The sequence below is a fragment of the Sorex fumeus genome, unplaced genomic scaffold (genome assembly GCF_029834395.1).
Source record: "Sorex fumeus unplaced genomic scaffold, SorFum_2.1 ptg000006l, whole genome shotgun sequence".
NCBI classification, from domain to species: Eukaryota; Metazoa; Chordata; class Mammalia; order Eulipotyphla; family Soricidae; genus Sorex; species Sorex fumeus.
This window is the reverse complement of record NW_026606063.1, coordinates 41,969,116-41,983,085: the sequence shown is the minus strand read 5'-3', so window position 1 is coordinate 41,983,085 and position 13,970 is coordinate 41,969,116. Positions and strand designations below refer to the sequence as shown.

The 13,970-nt window shown below is 42.2% G+C and overlaps 1 protein-coding gene across 1 annotated transcript in view; it reads left to right on the top strand.

Annotated features, from left to right (window-relative positions):
• Positions 1-13,970, top strand: part of ANTXR1 (ANTXR cell adhesion molecule 1) — a 218,100-nt gene that overhangs the window by 99,964 nt on the left and 104,166 nt on the right. The window contains exons 11-12 of the mRNA XM_056126863.1: positions 4,267-4,336; positions 6,278-6,356. Of these exons, the coding sequence (XP_055982838.1) occupies positions 4,267-4,336; positions 6,278-6,356 (149 nt within the window). The remainder of the gene's footprint in view (positions 1-4,266; positions 4,337-6,277; positions 6,357-13,970) is intronic.

Below are 13,970 nucleotides of genomic sequence, written 5' to 3'. Positions count from 1 at the left end.
ATGGCAGCAGCCGGGTAGTGGAGGTAGTGGAGGTCTGCTGATGAGGCATTTATCTGGTACCAGTAGGGTGGGTCTTCTGTGTGTAATCCCTGGGTTGCTGGAGGTTGGTGGAAGCAGACAGGGCAGGGTAAGGTGGGGCTTCTGGTTTTAATCCCTTGGTCACTGGAGATTGGTGGGAGCAGGCAGAAGATCTCTGTTCCCGGGTCCATTGAGCCTGGAGTCCAAGGTTACAGAGTTCCACTTACCTGGTTCTGTGTGGCTTCACTAGTGTGTGAGTCTTGGCCCGAGCATCTGGAAAGCGTCCTGGAGCGTGGCAACAGCTGATAAAATCTCATGGCCGAACTAGGCTGCCAAAATGAAGAAGGACAAAAATGACTGTACTTTCAATGCACGTGTGCTAGCATCGGATACATCCATCGAGGACCTGATGGTACAAGCGTGAAAGATCAAGTACGACATCATTGGTCTGACTGAGACGAGAAGGCATCACACTGTTTTCAACACTGGAGAAGAACTGTTCCTCGGAACATGCGACAAAAGAGGTGTCAGTGGTGTTGGTGTCCTTGTCAACACGAACTTGACCATAAGCATTGGTTCATTCGAAAGCCTAATAACTCGAATCAGACAATTACACTTGAATAGTGTGGCTCATTGCCGGCAGTTTCTATCTTCGTTGTCCATGCACCAACATCCAATTATGATGAAGGAGAAATTGAGAAGTTCTACATGGAGTGGGAGAAGTTCTATAAAGAAGACCAAACCTTCTACAAGATCATCGTTGGTGATTTTAATGCCAAGATAGAACCGAAAAGATCAGCCGGAGTACTCCACATTGGGACCCATGTCCTAGAATAGAACGAACAGGGTGAGAGACTGTTTGAGTTCATCATGTCAACCAAGACTATCCATGGTAACACAATTCCAGAAGGCGAAATCTAAACGTTGGACATGGGAGTCTCCCGGTGGACAGTTCCACATCATATTCAATTGGCGGTTTTGCCTGACCAATGTCTCTTGTCCCAAAATTTTAAATGAGATAGGACCACTGTCTCCTTTGTGCAAAATTCTACTTCAGGGAGCGAGGAGAAAGGGCTGCAAAGGTTAAGAAGAGAACTCCCAGAACAACCACCAACTGGGAGCTCTTTGGCACTACTGTGGCAACATAGGAAGACGTCATCATTGACAACATTGGCGAGGAATACGTTGTCATGGTTCAGCACCTCCATCATTGTGCAAGGAATGCCGAGAGAGAGATAGCCACAAAAAGACGCCTGTCTTCAAAAACTCTCGAGCTCATCGCCAACATGGCTTGGCACAAGCCTCAGGCAACCACAAGCTAATGTCCGAACTTGCAAAGCAGTGCATAGAAGCAATAAAGGAAGACCTCAAAGAGAGAAGAGCAGCAGAGCTGGCAGATGCAGCAGAAGCTGGGAAAAGCATTCGCAACACCTGCCTGTCCTTCGCCAACTACAAGACCAAGATGATTGCCCTCTGATGTCCTGATGGATCTATCACATCTTTCAGGAAGGGCAATGAAGAAGAATGTCCATGACTTCTACTCAGATATCTTTGATAGCCACATCCACCTGCCCACATACCAAATTCCACAGGATGAATATGTCGTTCCCAACGTTCTCCCTTTCGAAATCCAACGTGCCATTTCTTCGGTAAAGAAGTGAACAGCACCCAGCCCAGACAAGGTCAGATCCGAAAACCTGAAGAACCTGTCATCAGTACTCATCAATACACTGGCTCAGCTCTTCACATGCTACCTGTCTGAATGCAAGGTTGCTACCTGTCTGAATGCAAGGTTGCGACCCAATGGAAAACCAGCAGGACTGTACTACTGTACAAGAAGGGAGACATCCACAACATTAGGAACTATCACCCGATCTGCCTGTTGTCTGTTATCTACAAGCTGTTCACTCAAATCATCCTGAATAGGATTGGCAGAACACTAGATGAAGGACAACCATGTGAGCAAGCCGGGTTCCAAAAAGGATTCAGCACAATCAACCATATCCACACAATAACCAAGCTCATTGAGGTTTCTCGGGAGTTCAAGATGTTGCTCTGTCTAGCGTTCATTGATTTAAAGAAGGCCATTGATTCTGTTGAGATTGAAGCGGTCATCAAAGCCCTAGCCAATCAGGGCATTCAAACTCAATACATCAGGATCCTCCATGAACTGTTTTACGGATTCACTACCAGGATATCACCATTCTACAAAGAAGTGATCATCCATGTCAAGAGAGGTGTTCGGCAGGGTAATACCATTTCACCAAAACTCTTCAGTGCCACCCTCAAGAATGGCATGCGACGACTGTAATGGGAAGGAATGGGAGTGAAGATAGAAGGCCAGCAACTACACCACCTCCGCTTCACTGATGATATCGCTCTAATAACACCCACATTAGCCAACCGGCAGAAATGCTGGCCCGACTTCAACCGTGAGTGTAAAAAGGTCAGACTCCACCTGAATCTCACGAAGACAATGTTTATGAGAAACGGTCTCGTTCCTGATGTTCCATTCACTCTCAATGGGACGAACATCTCCGAACGCAACAGTTATGTGTACCTAGGTTGAGAAGTCAACATGACGAATGACCTGGCACCTGAGTTGCGCAGGAGGAAGAGAGCAGCTTGGAACGCCTTCAAGAGAGTCGAAGAAATAGCTAAGAGGATGAAGAACCTCCAGCTCCAGGCACATCTTTACGATTTCACTGTTCTTCCTGCATTAACATACGCCTTAGAGACCTGGGCCATACAAAAATAGGATGAGAACCCTATTTGGGTCTCCCAAAGAGGAATTGAAAGAGCTGTGCTTGGAGTATCACACTTCACTCAAATGAGAGAAAGATTCCAGAGTTCCAACTTCTGTCGATGGTCAAGAATCAGGGATGCTGTCTCGTTTGCCAAGGCATCGAAAATCAGATGGGCTGGACACGGAATGAGATTTGGAGATTACCACTGGATTTTTCCATTACCAACTGGATTCCAGATAGTCAGACTTCCTCATCAAGACTCTGAACGATTGGTTTGAGGCTCTTCATGTTCCTAGAATGAGCAGATGCCATTGGGCTACACTAGCACACCACAGGGATGTTACTGGCGCCCACTTGAGCAAACCGATGAGTAATGGGATGTCAAGTGATCAAGTGAAATGGAAAGAAATAGGTGGTAAATAGCAAATAGCAAGCCCATGCCATATGAAAGTACAACTATCATCACATTAACTTTATTGCAGTACTATAGATGTGGTGACTAAACCACTTATCACACTAATAAAGATAAAGATAAAGGCCCTCCTGTTGATCATCGATTTGCTCGAGCAGGCCCAGTAACATCTCCATTGGAGACTTTCTTGTTACTGTGTTTGGCATATTGAATACGTCACGGGGAGCTTGCCAGGTTCTGCCCTGCGGGCGAGATACTCTCGGTAGCTTGCCGGGCTCTCCGAGAGGGGCGGAGGAATCGAACTTGGGTCGGCCATGTTGGCTGCGTGCAAGGCAAACGCCCTACCGCTGTGCTGTCGCTCCAGCCCATCACACTAATATGAGAGGTAAAATAAAATATTAAGAATAACCATAGTCACATCAAAAAATAATCTATGAATCAACACATAGTATAAGAAAAGGTAAACCCTGATATCAAAACCGTAGTAATGATCCTGAAAATTACATCCCAAGAAGTCATTGTCCAGTAAATAATATCTTCAGGAATTAAGTGATAGTATTTGCCATTCTATGACTTATTTTCCTGGGTATAATAGATTTATGGTCCATTCACATTGTCACAAACAGAAATATTTTCTTTCTATGGCCAAATAATATTCCACTTTATATACATACCAGACTTCCTTTATTATCCATAGGAGGACACTTAAGTCATTTATTTTAGTTATCTAGGAAAATTTTCCATGAATGACTTTTCTCCCAAATTAGACTTAGATCTTTCAATAAGTCTAAGGATCAATCTAGTTTCCTAGTTTTCCCTCAGCCATTTCTATTATTTGGGGAATTTCAACACTGCAAACTGATTGACTCAACTGGACAATGTGTTCAGACACTGAGATTCAGGCAAAAGACCTTAAGTTCACACTAGTGGATTTTACAGCTCAAGACATGTTTCTCCTTCAAAGAGTTAATGCTTTTCTAGTATCACAGAACTTTGTCAATTGTCTCTTGGAGTTAATGAATTTCAGATTATAAATATATATATATATATACTTGCCTCACTCTTAATCCACTGACCTTCTATTTACAGATGAGAAACCCTTCACTGTGGAAGACACTTATTTGCTGTGTCCAGCACCTATCTTAAAGGAAGTTGGCATGTAAGTTTCCACCAGTAACTGAACCTTACAAAGCGGAGATAAAGAGTGGGAGCAGAGTGAACAAGAAGAAAGTATCTCTAGATTCCTCCAGTTAACTATGATGGTATTGGGGTTCACTGTGAGCCAGGCACCAGGTTAAATGTACAAAGGGTAACTTGATTCATCCTCCCACATTCTCCACCAACCAGGTAGCATCATATCCAATTTTACAAATTTGGAATGTGTGACTGAGAGAACTTAAGAAGTTTACTCAAGATCACACAGCGGTAAGGACAGAAATCTATGTTCAAACCAAGGTCTGTCTGTCGTAATCACAACCATATTTTTCAAAAGCTCTCAAACTTCCCCAAACATTCCCTCACATATTACCTTGCTCTGCTATATGTTTGCTATCTCTTCCTTAGAATAAGGAAAATCAGAAATTCCAGAAGTTCAGAAGGGCTAACTAGGTGAGTAGCCAGCTCAAGACCAACCTAGATTCAGAATTTCTGAGGCCTGGCTATGTGTTCCTTCTTCTGGCCCCCTCAAGGCATAAAATACAGACCCAGACTTCAAATGTTTTCCTGATTTATCAAGAAAAACTCACATTAGGGGCTAGAGTGATAGTGTAGTGGGTAGGGCGTTTGTCTTGCATGTGGCCAACCCGGGTTCAATTCCCAGTATCCCATATGGTCCCCTGAGCACTTCCAGGAGTAATTCCTGAATGCAGGGCCAGGAGTAACCCCTGTGCATCGCCAGGTGTACCCAAAAGGAAAAGAAAAAGTGAGAAAAAAATCTCACATTGGTTCCATTATAGTAAGTGCTAGTGAAGGGTAATAAAACAGTCTCAGAAGAAAATTAATTATCTCTTTGAGCAAGAAAAGAAATATGTTAGAAGTTCTGGGCATGTGTTTCAGTAGTACAACACTTGTCTAGCACATATGAGGTCCTGGGTTTGATCCCTACCAAGTACAGCAAAAACAGGAAGGGAAAGAAGGGAAGAAAGAAACATAAATATATGGGGAAATAGAAACAATGTTAAAAACAAGTCTTTTCATATACAAGTTTATAGTAAGTTAAATATAGCATGTAATAGTTCTTAAGAGAAAAAGTCTGGTTCATCAGAATTCTAGTTTCAGTGGCTTATTCGGATTATAGAGCATTCATACTTATGACACCCCTAGATCCATAAACAAGCCCTGTTTCCAGGCAGTAAAATGAGAAGAAAAATACACGCTCATGTCTCAAGTCTCAAATAAGATAGAGGAGGTGGACAGGAAATCAGCCCATTACTATATTGCGTTTTGGGGTAGTTTCAAAGATAACCCATGAGATTGCTGAGAGTAGATAACTATAGCAGATAACTATGGATAACTGTAGCATTGCTATAGTAGATAACTATAGCAGATAACTGTAGCTTGACACGTTTATTTCAATTACCTTGACCACTTATCCTGAGAGCCAGAGAGACAGTAGAGTGGTTAAAGCTTTGTTTGCATGCTGACAGCAACACTTAGATCCCCAGTACTTTGTATGATCCTCCAAGTACCACCAAGAGGAATCCTTAAGCATAAATTTAGGAATAAGCCCTAAGCAGCACTGGGCATTCTTTTGTACCCCCGTCCCCCAAATATATTTCATCTTACTACAATGTGACGAGTAAATTAGATGGAAGCAAGCTCTGCCTATTCAATGCGATCAATTTTCCGTAGTGAGAACAGGCTGAATACACTGCCCTGCTGCACCAGCCAAGCACATCCTGACAACTTTTCCAAGGTATCAGGGTGGGGAGACCCAAATGACAAGTCAGCTTCCACACTTTATAGAAGAGATGGCTCAGGCCAGTCCCTGAAGAGATACACTACAGTACGAGAGGTACTTAAGGGGAACTGACATGCCCAATTCCTGGGCTTTTGCTCCTGCACACCCATGGAGTTATCTATGGTCAAATTGTCATTGCAGGAAGGCTGCACTCCAGGTCAGCATGAACGATGGCCTCTCTTTCATCTCCAGTTCCGTCATCATCACCACCACACACTGCGTAAGTCATCCCCTTTCCCTTTACTGAAGCCACATTGTCATTATCATCCCCCTGGAAAGTTTTCTAGTTCTGTATTCTATTCACTGAGTCTTGATGCTGATACTGCTGGGCCAGCCATGGGCTGGGTCAGAGGTGTGCTGAGCCCCGGAGTATATCAGGAAGATCTGTGGTGGGCTTCTCTGGACTTCGTATTGCTCTTACTGAGGGTGAACCCTGAGCACACTCGTACAACGAGATGGTAAGACAGTGTCTATACTGTAGTGAGAGAAGACCTGGAGGAAATGCACAGAAAGGAACCAGATAGCATATACAGAAAGGGCCTCTTGGAGGTCTTCTCTCAAATGGGATGGTAACTGGAAGAAAATGAGTATAAGAAGTGTGTTTTATTTAAAGGGAGATAATTGCAGTTTGTTTATGTGATTGTGGAAGCGATCCAGAAATCAATGGATAATTTATAATACAAGAGAGATGGGTAAAGGTCCTGATGCCATAAGGATCTCAAAGTGGAGACTGCATTGTCCCTGCCTGCTCTTCAGAGTACCCTCTCTGAGTCCTTTGTGTCAATAGTTTTCATTTCTGGTTACACATGAAATCATTGGTAGAGTTTTAGGAAAATAGTGATGCCCGAGCCTTATCCCAAATCTATTGAAATAAATACTTGCCAGTAGAACCTATCTCGTTGACTCCAAGACCCCTGCTTGAACCTTTGGGCTTAGGTAGTTACTGTCAATTGTCAGCACCTCATAACTCAGCACCAGAGATGAAGTTAGAGCATGGTTTGCCTGGGAACAAATCTCAGCCTCTGTCACAAGCACTTTAGTTTCTGCAACCAAATGCATGTTTTCCACTAGCTAATTCTAAAGACTAAAGTATTTGAAGATCAACTTGGGTGATTACTATGGTCATCTTCTATCTAGTCTTTAATAGACATTTCACTAGTAAGTATCTCCTCAATAAAGGGTGTTTGTAAGAGGTAACAGAATTCTGAAGTTGGACAACAAAGATGAAAATGAGTTATTTTCTAAATGAGCAGAATGCCACAGGCTAACATAGACAATCCCCCACTCACCTGCTCACCCTCCACAGGCTTTTAATCCTAGTAGGAGAAAAATCAGTTTTCTGGAAGGCTGGTAAGCCAGGGAAATGGATACAGATGATGGAAAAGTGTTTCTTGACCAAAGTGAATAGTAGAACTGTTACAGAGAAATGTCACAAGGGGAAAAGCTCATGTCTCAGATGTTCCTTAGCTGGATGTCCAGTCAGTTGACCAGATATTAAAACTGCATGCAGAAACAATGAAACTTCTTCAAGTCAAACCTGCCCAGTTCTTTTAGAAATTGACCCTTTTGAAAAATCTGCCAACCTGCAGGAAATGATTAAAATACTCCAAACCTAATAACTCCATTCCAGATTCCTCCCTGCTTTTGACTGATCCAATAATTTGGGCCTGTATTTGTCATTATGCCTGACCATACCACAGAGAAACAGCCATACTCAGGAAGCAGAGAAGCAGGGATATTGGAAGAGGGAGCTTCTTGGGCCATAGCTGTGGTAAGGCAGATCCAGGACAGCAATTTGGGTTGGGTCTCTAAGCCAAGAAGAAGGGATGTCCTTCCTAATGCCCTTTAAAGTGGAAAAGAGAAACAACTCTTGGTAAAGTCCTTTTCCTCCTCACTCCACCTTCCATTGCCTTAAATATTGCGATAAGCCTCTTGACTGGTCACACTAGTCCTCCCATATGTATCCTCCCATGGGTTGTTCCAGAAGCCAGAGTGATCTTTCAAACATCATTCACATCACATCCTGTCTCTGGGCAAAGGACACTTTCTATCAAGACTCACCAGCCTCCATCTTGCCTCCTCTCTGCATTCTGCTCTCCACCCTCTCTTCCAAGGATGACCATCAGCCTCTTGATGTGCTTACCAGAGCTCATCAGGTATTTCTGGTCATTTCACAGAATATAGTCACTGAAGCCTTCGGTTTGGTGTGTTCTTGCCCATGTAGACTCACAATTTCAAAGTCTATTCCTAAATGCCAACTTAGTGTATTTCTATTTAAAATTTCTAACTTTAGTTGTGTCAGTTCCTCTCTGTTCTATTTTTTTATAGAGTGCAAATTACCTTCAAACATAGCATGTTCTTCATTTGTTATGCTTCTTACTAATTGTCAGCTGTCTCTCTTCCCATCTCTCCCTACTTAGTAGATAGAGGATTTTTATCAGTTGTATTGTTTGATGGATCTCAAGCAATCAGGACAGTGCCTAGCACAATGATTTGTGCACCACCAAAAACAGATGCAGAACACATCAATGAATGCACATAAGATCTCAAATCTCAGGATTCTTATAATTTAGGCAGATAGCATTCTCGAGTGATAGGACGAATAAAGATGATTTGAGGATGTATGAATCAGGACCCAGTTGAATAGACATCAGTGACATGCATTTAGAGGAAGGATAAGATGTAAATGGAAGGTTAGAGAAGCAGGCTGGCAGCACTAGATGTATTTTGAAGACAAACTTTGTAGATTTCCCAAACTATTTGGATGTAGGTTTTGAGTGGAAAGGAATCAAAAGTTTTCCCCCTTGGATTTATCCTACTGAAAAGATTACAGTGCAAATTACCTTCAAATATACCATGTGCTTCATTTTGTCCTTAGGCGGACAAAAGGAAGATCATTCTTTGGGTGGAAGGGGGCAAATCAAGAATCATTTGGCTGTCAATGAGTTATGTGACTTGGACACTGTTTCTATTTATATAGCAACTTAATTCCTCAATTTCTTGTAGAGTCCAAATAATCACAGATGTTAGAAGTACTGTGAATAGTAGTTTATGTAAAGTGTTTGAAAGAAGATCTGGTAGGTTGTAAGTGCTCAATCAATCTTAGTTGCTATTGTAATAGAAGTTTAACCAAAATTATTGAAGATTATTTTTATGGACCATATGGTGGGTATGGAGGACTCCCAAGCAGTGCTCAGGGACTCTAATGGCCCCACCAGTGATTCTTGACCAATCAGCCCAGCATTCCTGAGGATGCAGTGCTACCCAGGTCAGGGATATCTGGGTCACGTCAGCGTACTGCCGGGTCTCCGGAAGTGGAGCAGGTGAAGCCAGGGTGCCATGTTGTGTTAGGAATCAAACCTGGATCGGGCACATGGGAGGCATGCATCCTAACCACCATACTATCTTCTGGCCCAAAATTTTTGAAGGTTCCAATTGGAGACTCTTGGATAGCACAGCAGATAGGGCATTTGCGTTGCACACGGCTGACTGGGCCAACCCATGTTTGATTCCTTCACCCCTCTCAGAGAGCCCAGCAAGCTACTGAGAGTATCTCGCCCGCACGGCAAAGCCTGGCAAGCTACCCGTGACATATTTGATATGCCAAACACAGTAACAACAAGTCTCACAAGGGAGATGTTACTGATGCCCGCTTGAGCAAATCAATGAACAACAGGAGGACAGTGCTACAGTGCAGTGCTACCAGAAAGTTGATTCCTCACTTCCAAGTGGCCTTATAACAAAAGGACTCTTTTGATATAATAACATGGATCCACAGAAGTGCAGTTTATCAACCCATTACTTATGCTTGAAAGTCGCAAACAAAATGGTCCAAATCATTGAAGCAAAAGAACCTAGATTCAAATATAAAACTCCAAGTCCCCAGCCAGACCCTACATAGAAGCTCAAGTTTAAAAAGACTAAATCTATCTGTGAGCAATGTCGAGATTCAATGGCATGTGTTGTCCAGATTGTGAAGTAAGGTCTGGGATTTACCTTTGTTTCTTGGGCCACTGGTATGAGGGGACAAGGTTTGTTTTTTTTTTTTTAATTTTATTGAATCACCGTGAGATAGTTACAAGCTTTCATGTTTGGGTTACAATCACACAATGATCAAACACCCATCCCTCCACCAGTGCACATTCCCCACCACCAATATCCCCAATATACCCCCTTAAGCCTCCTTTCCCACCTGTCCCCTGAGGGGGGCAAGGTTTTTAGATCAAAATTGATCCCTTGAGTCTGAGTTAAAGGGTCAGTCTTTTAAGTGCCAGTCATGACCTGGCAGTCCATCACCTGGAACCAAAAATAATTTTAAAATATTTAGTGAGATTTTTTTCTTCACTCTCTTTATTTGGTGCCCATTTGGACAACCCTGACACAGGTTTTCAAGATCCACACTGAATAACTGTTGTCCTTGCCAGGAGTAGAAATTCCATCAAGTTTTAACAGAAAAGAGATTTTTCCATCCAAGAGCTAAAAGATTTCTATACAAATGGAAAACCTTGTGAAGTACTTCTGTGAGTATAGAGAGAACCACACATCCACATCTCTCTCTCCCAGCACATTCAAACACATCCTATGATGGTATTCCATTTCGTCCCTCTGTCTCTAGCAATAGTTTTAAAAAATCATGACTAATATGCTACTACTTTAAGAGAAATGACCAAAAGAAGTTTGTTCTCTTAAGAACAAGGCAAGCATAATAAGTACCTTAACTTTCTATGGAAGATTATCTTCTTTTGTAGAATTATAACTTTATATTCTTTAATTTTACAATAAAAATGTACAAGAAATGGGGAATAAGTTGAAAAGTATTTCTTGAACTCCTACTGTATATTCAGAGCTCTATCGACAGTCTGTTCTTAATAAACTTAAAATCAAAAGTATTTAGAGAGTAGTTAGTCCAACAAGCATATAATTGTCATGGGGGAGAGAAAGACTATAATGCACCAAAGAGCCCACTCTGATCTCACACTGCAGAAATTGATCTATTTAGTCCAAAATGTTGAGAGAACCAAGGTAGGAAAACTAAAAGAAGCTGAATTTCCTGGATGAGTTCTGAATTTCCATATTAATAAACTTACCAGGTAAGTTTTATTTATATCCAATCCCATTCTTTTAAGAATTCCAAAACTTTAAGATCAGAGCTCATTCTTTAACGTTTCTTCTTTGGATCTTATTTTCTTCTATAAAAATAGAAAACTGCTTGTAAGAAAAATTTTAGCCCAATATGATCAATCTGAGCCAGAGATTTGTATAGCAGGTAGGGTGCTTGCCTTGCACAGAGCCTACACAGGTTCAATTCCTGGCATTCTGTATGATCCCTCAAGTACTGCTAGAAGTAATTCCTGAGTGTAGAGTCAAGAGTAAGACCTGAACACCACCAGGTGTAATCCAAAATCCAAAAAGAAAATAAGAAAAAAATATGATCAATCTTAGGATCCTTTCTCTTTTGTGTGCTAAGCTAAGACTCCAAAACCTTCTCTCTCCATGCATTCTTTTCATTTCCTAGTTCCGTTTCCATCAAAAACCAGTAAGCCAGAGACTTCCTGTTCATCATTTTGGGACAAGAGATCCCAGTTAATATCAGTATCATTTTTAACATTTAATGGCTTCTGCTGTCTCACAGAAAGTTGGTCTTTAGCTGTCATAGAGAGAAAAGTGATATTTGGAAAAATCTGTAAACTTGGATGAAAAAAGCACAGGCATTGATTGGGCAGAGCAATTGTCTTTCATGCAGTGTATCCTATATGCCTCTTGAGGAAAAACAGGTAATATCTGGCTCACCAAGGTTGCTCATCACCTGGCCTAATGCCTGTATCTACTAGTTACGTTGTAGATAACCAGTGATGTGTGGATTAATTAATTAATTAACTCAAATAAGGGTCACATTGAAACCAGAATGGTACCCACTAGTAGGGGAAGAAGGGAGCCAGAATGCACCAGGATTAAAACAGAGCACTGACCAAAAACAAACGAGAGGATAAAGAAGTTGTCATCTATAGCTATATATGTATGTATATATATATATATATAAAAATATTTGCTCGAGCGGGCCCAGTAACGTCTCCATTGGAGACTTTGTTGTTACTGTGTTTGGCATATCGAATACTCTCGGTAGCTTGCCGGGCTCTCTGAGAGGGGCGGAGGAATCGAACTCGGGTCGGCCATGTTGGCCGCTTGTAAGGCGAATGCCCTACCCGCTGGCCCGCTCGAGCAAATCGACGATCAACGGGAGGGCCTTTACCTTTACCTTTACTTTAATATAAAAATAATGTTATTAGCTATAACAAAAAAATGAAATCTTGCTTTTTGCTGCAACATGGACAGAATTGGAGAGGATCACAGTAAATGAAATAAGTCAGAGGGAGAAAGACAAATACCAAATGTTTCCACCTTTATGTGGTATATGAAGAAAAAATGCAACCGAATATTGTCCAATGAAAACAGTCTACAAGACTGGTCATACAATTGAGGTTGGGGTGGAGAAGGCCAAAAGGGTCCAATGGTAACAATGGTGGAGAGTTATTGGCACTTTGCTGGAGGGTTTGGTGTGCTAACATTGTACCCCTAAAACAGATAAACTCTTCTAAATCAGTGGTACTTTAATACTATATAAATTATATTTTTAAAAAGAGAAAGACACTGAACTGTTTGAAAGCCTCCAAAGAGAATTCTCCGCAATTCAACATATTGTCCAAAGAGTATAGGAAGCCTGAGCCTGATATAAGAGGGACAAATCTGTCCACTGAGAGAACTATAGAGACCCTTGGAGACAGGGAAGTAGTCAAAGACTTCTCAGAGTTGCACCTGCTCCAGTAGGAGCAGGTCAGAGCCTGGTCAGGCGTGCAGATACGGCCTCCTCGGAGAGCTCAAGACTCCAGACAGACCCCCATCCATGAGAGTCCAGACCCCCATCCATGAGAGTCTAAAACATATGGCTGGAAACCAGGCCGCACCCGAGAGATTGGTGAGGAATCTAGGTCAGCAAAGCTGAGTGTGAATTCGAGGGCATGACAAAACTTGAACTCACTCTGAAATACCAGAAAGTTAGACTTTGGCAGCTCAGCTGACCTGGATGCCACCAGCCACGGCCAAGGGTACTCACCCTATCTTGGTCAGGTCTCATTGCACAGGGTGTGCTCTACACCCCAGAGATGGAGAACCCAGTGACTAGGGTAAGAGAGGCTGCAAGGGGAGGGCTGGGGGGCACTCCCCAGATCTGTCTGTACAGTTACATCTAAGACAACTCTGCAGCTTTGCTTTGTAAATCAATCCAATTCTGTTACTAATTGCTTGGAGGTTACAGGAAAATAAAAATCCAGCTGGGTTTCAGAGTCATGTGGCTATCTAGGTAAACAGACAGTTGGTATGGCCGCTCTTGCCAAAATTTCTTGAATTTCGCCAGCCTGGTAGGGAATGAATCCAATGGCTTATGCTGAGTGGTAATCTCACCTTCCAACATAATAAAAAATTATGTGCACTCTTCAGAGGAAGTAAAAAATCTGGGACATTTTTCTTCTGTTTTGTTTCCAAGGTCATCAAAACAGCCCATCAATCAGAACAGGTAGTTTCCTTGGGGATAGATCATTCATACCAGCAGCTATCAGCTTCCAGGCCTCCTCAATAAGGAAGAAGTAAAGAGAAATTGATGGTAAAATGAAGCCAAAGCTCAGGACTGATTACAACTAAAGTAGCACCGGGGGCAAAATGTTAGGGACTCAAAGGAAAACAGCCTCTCCTTGCCTTCCACATACCTTTAATGCCATAGCCAGGGCAGCATATGCACTCCAAGAGGAAATTATTATATACTTCAGGGTACAAAGACAAA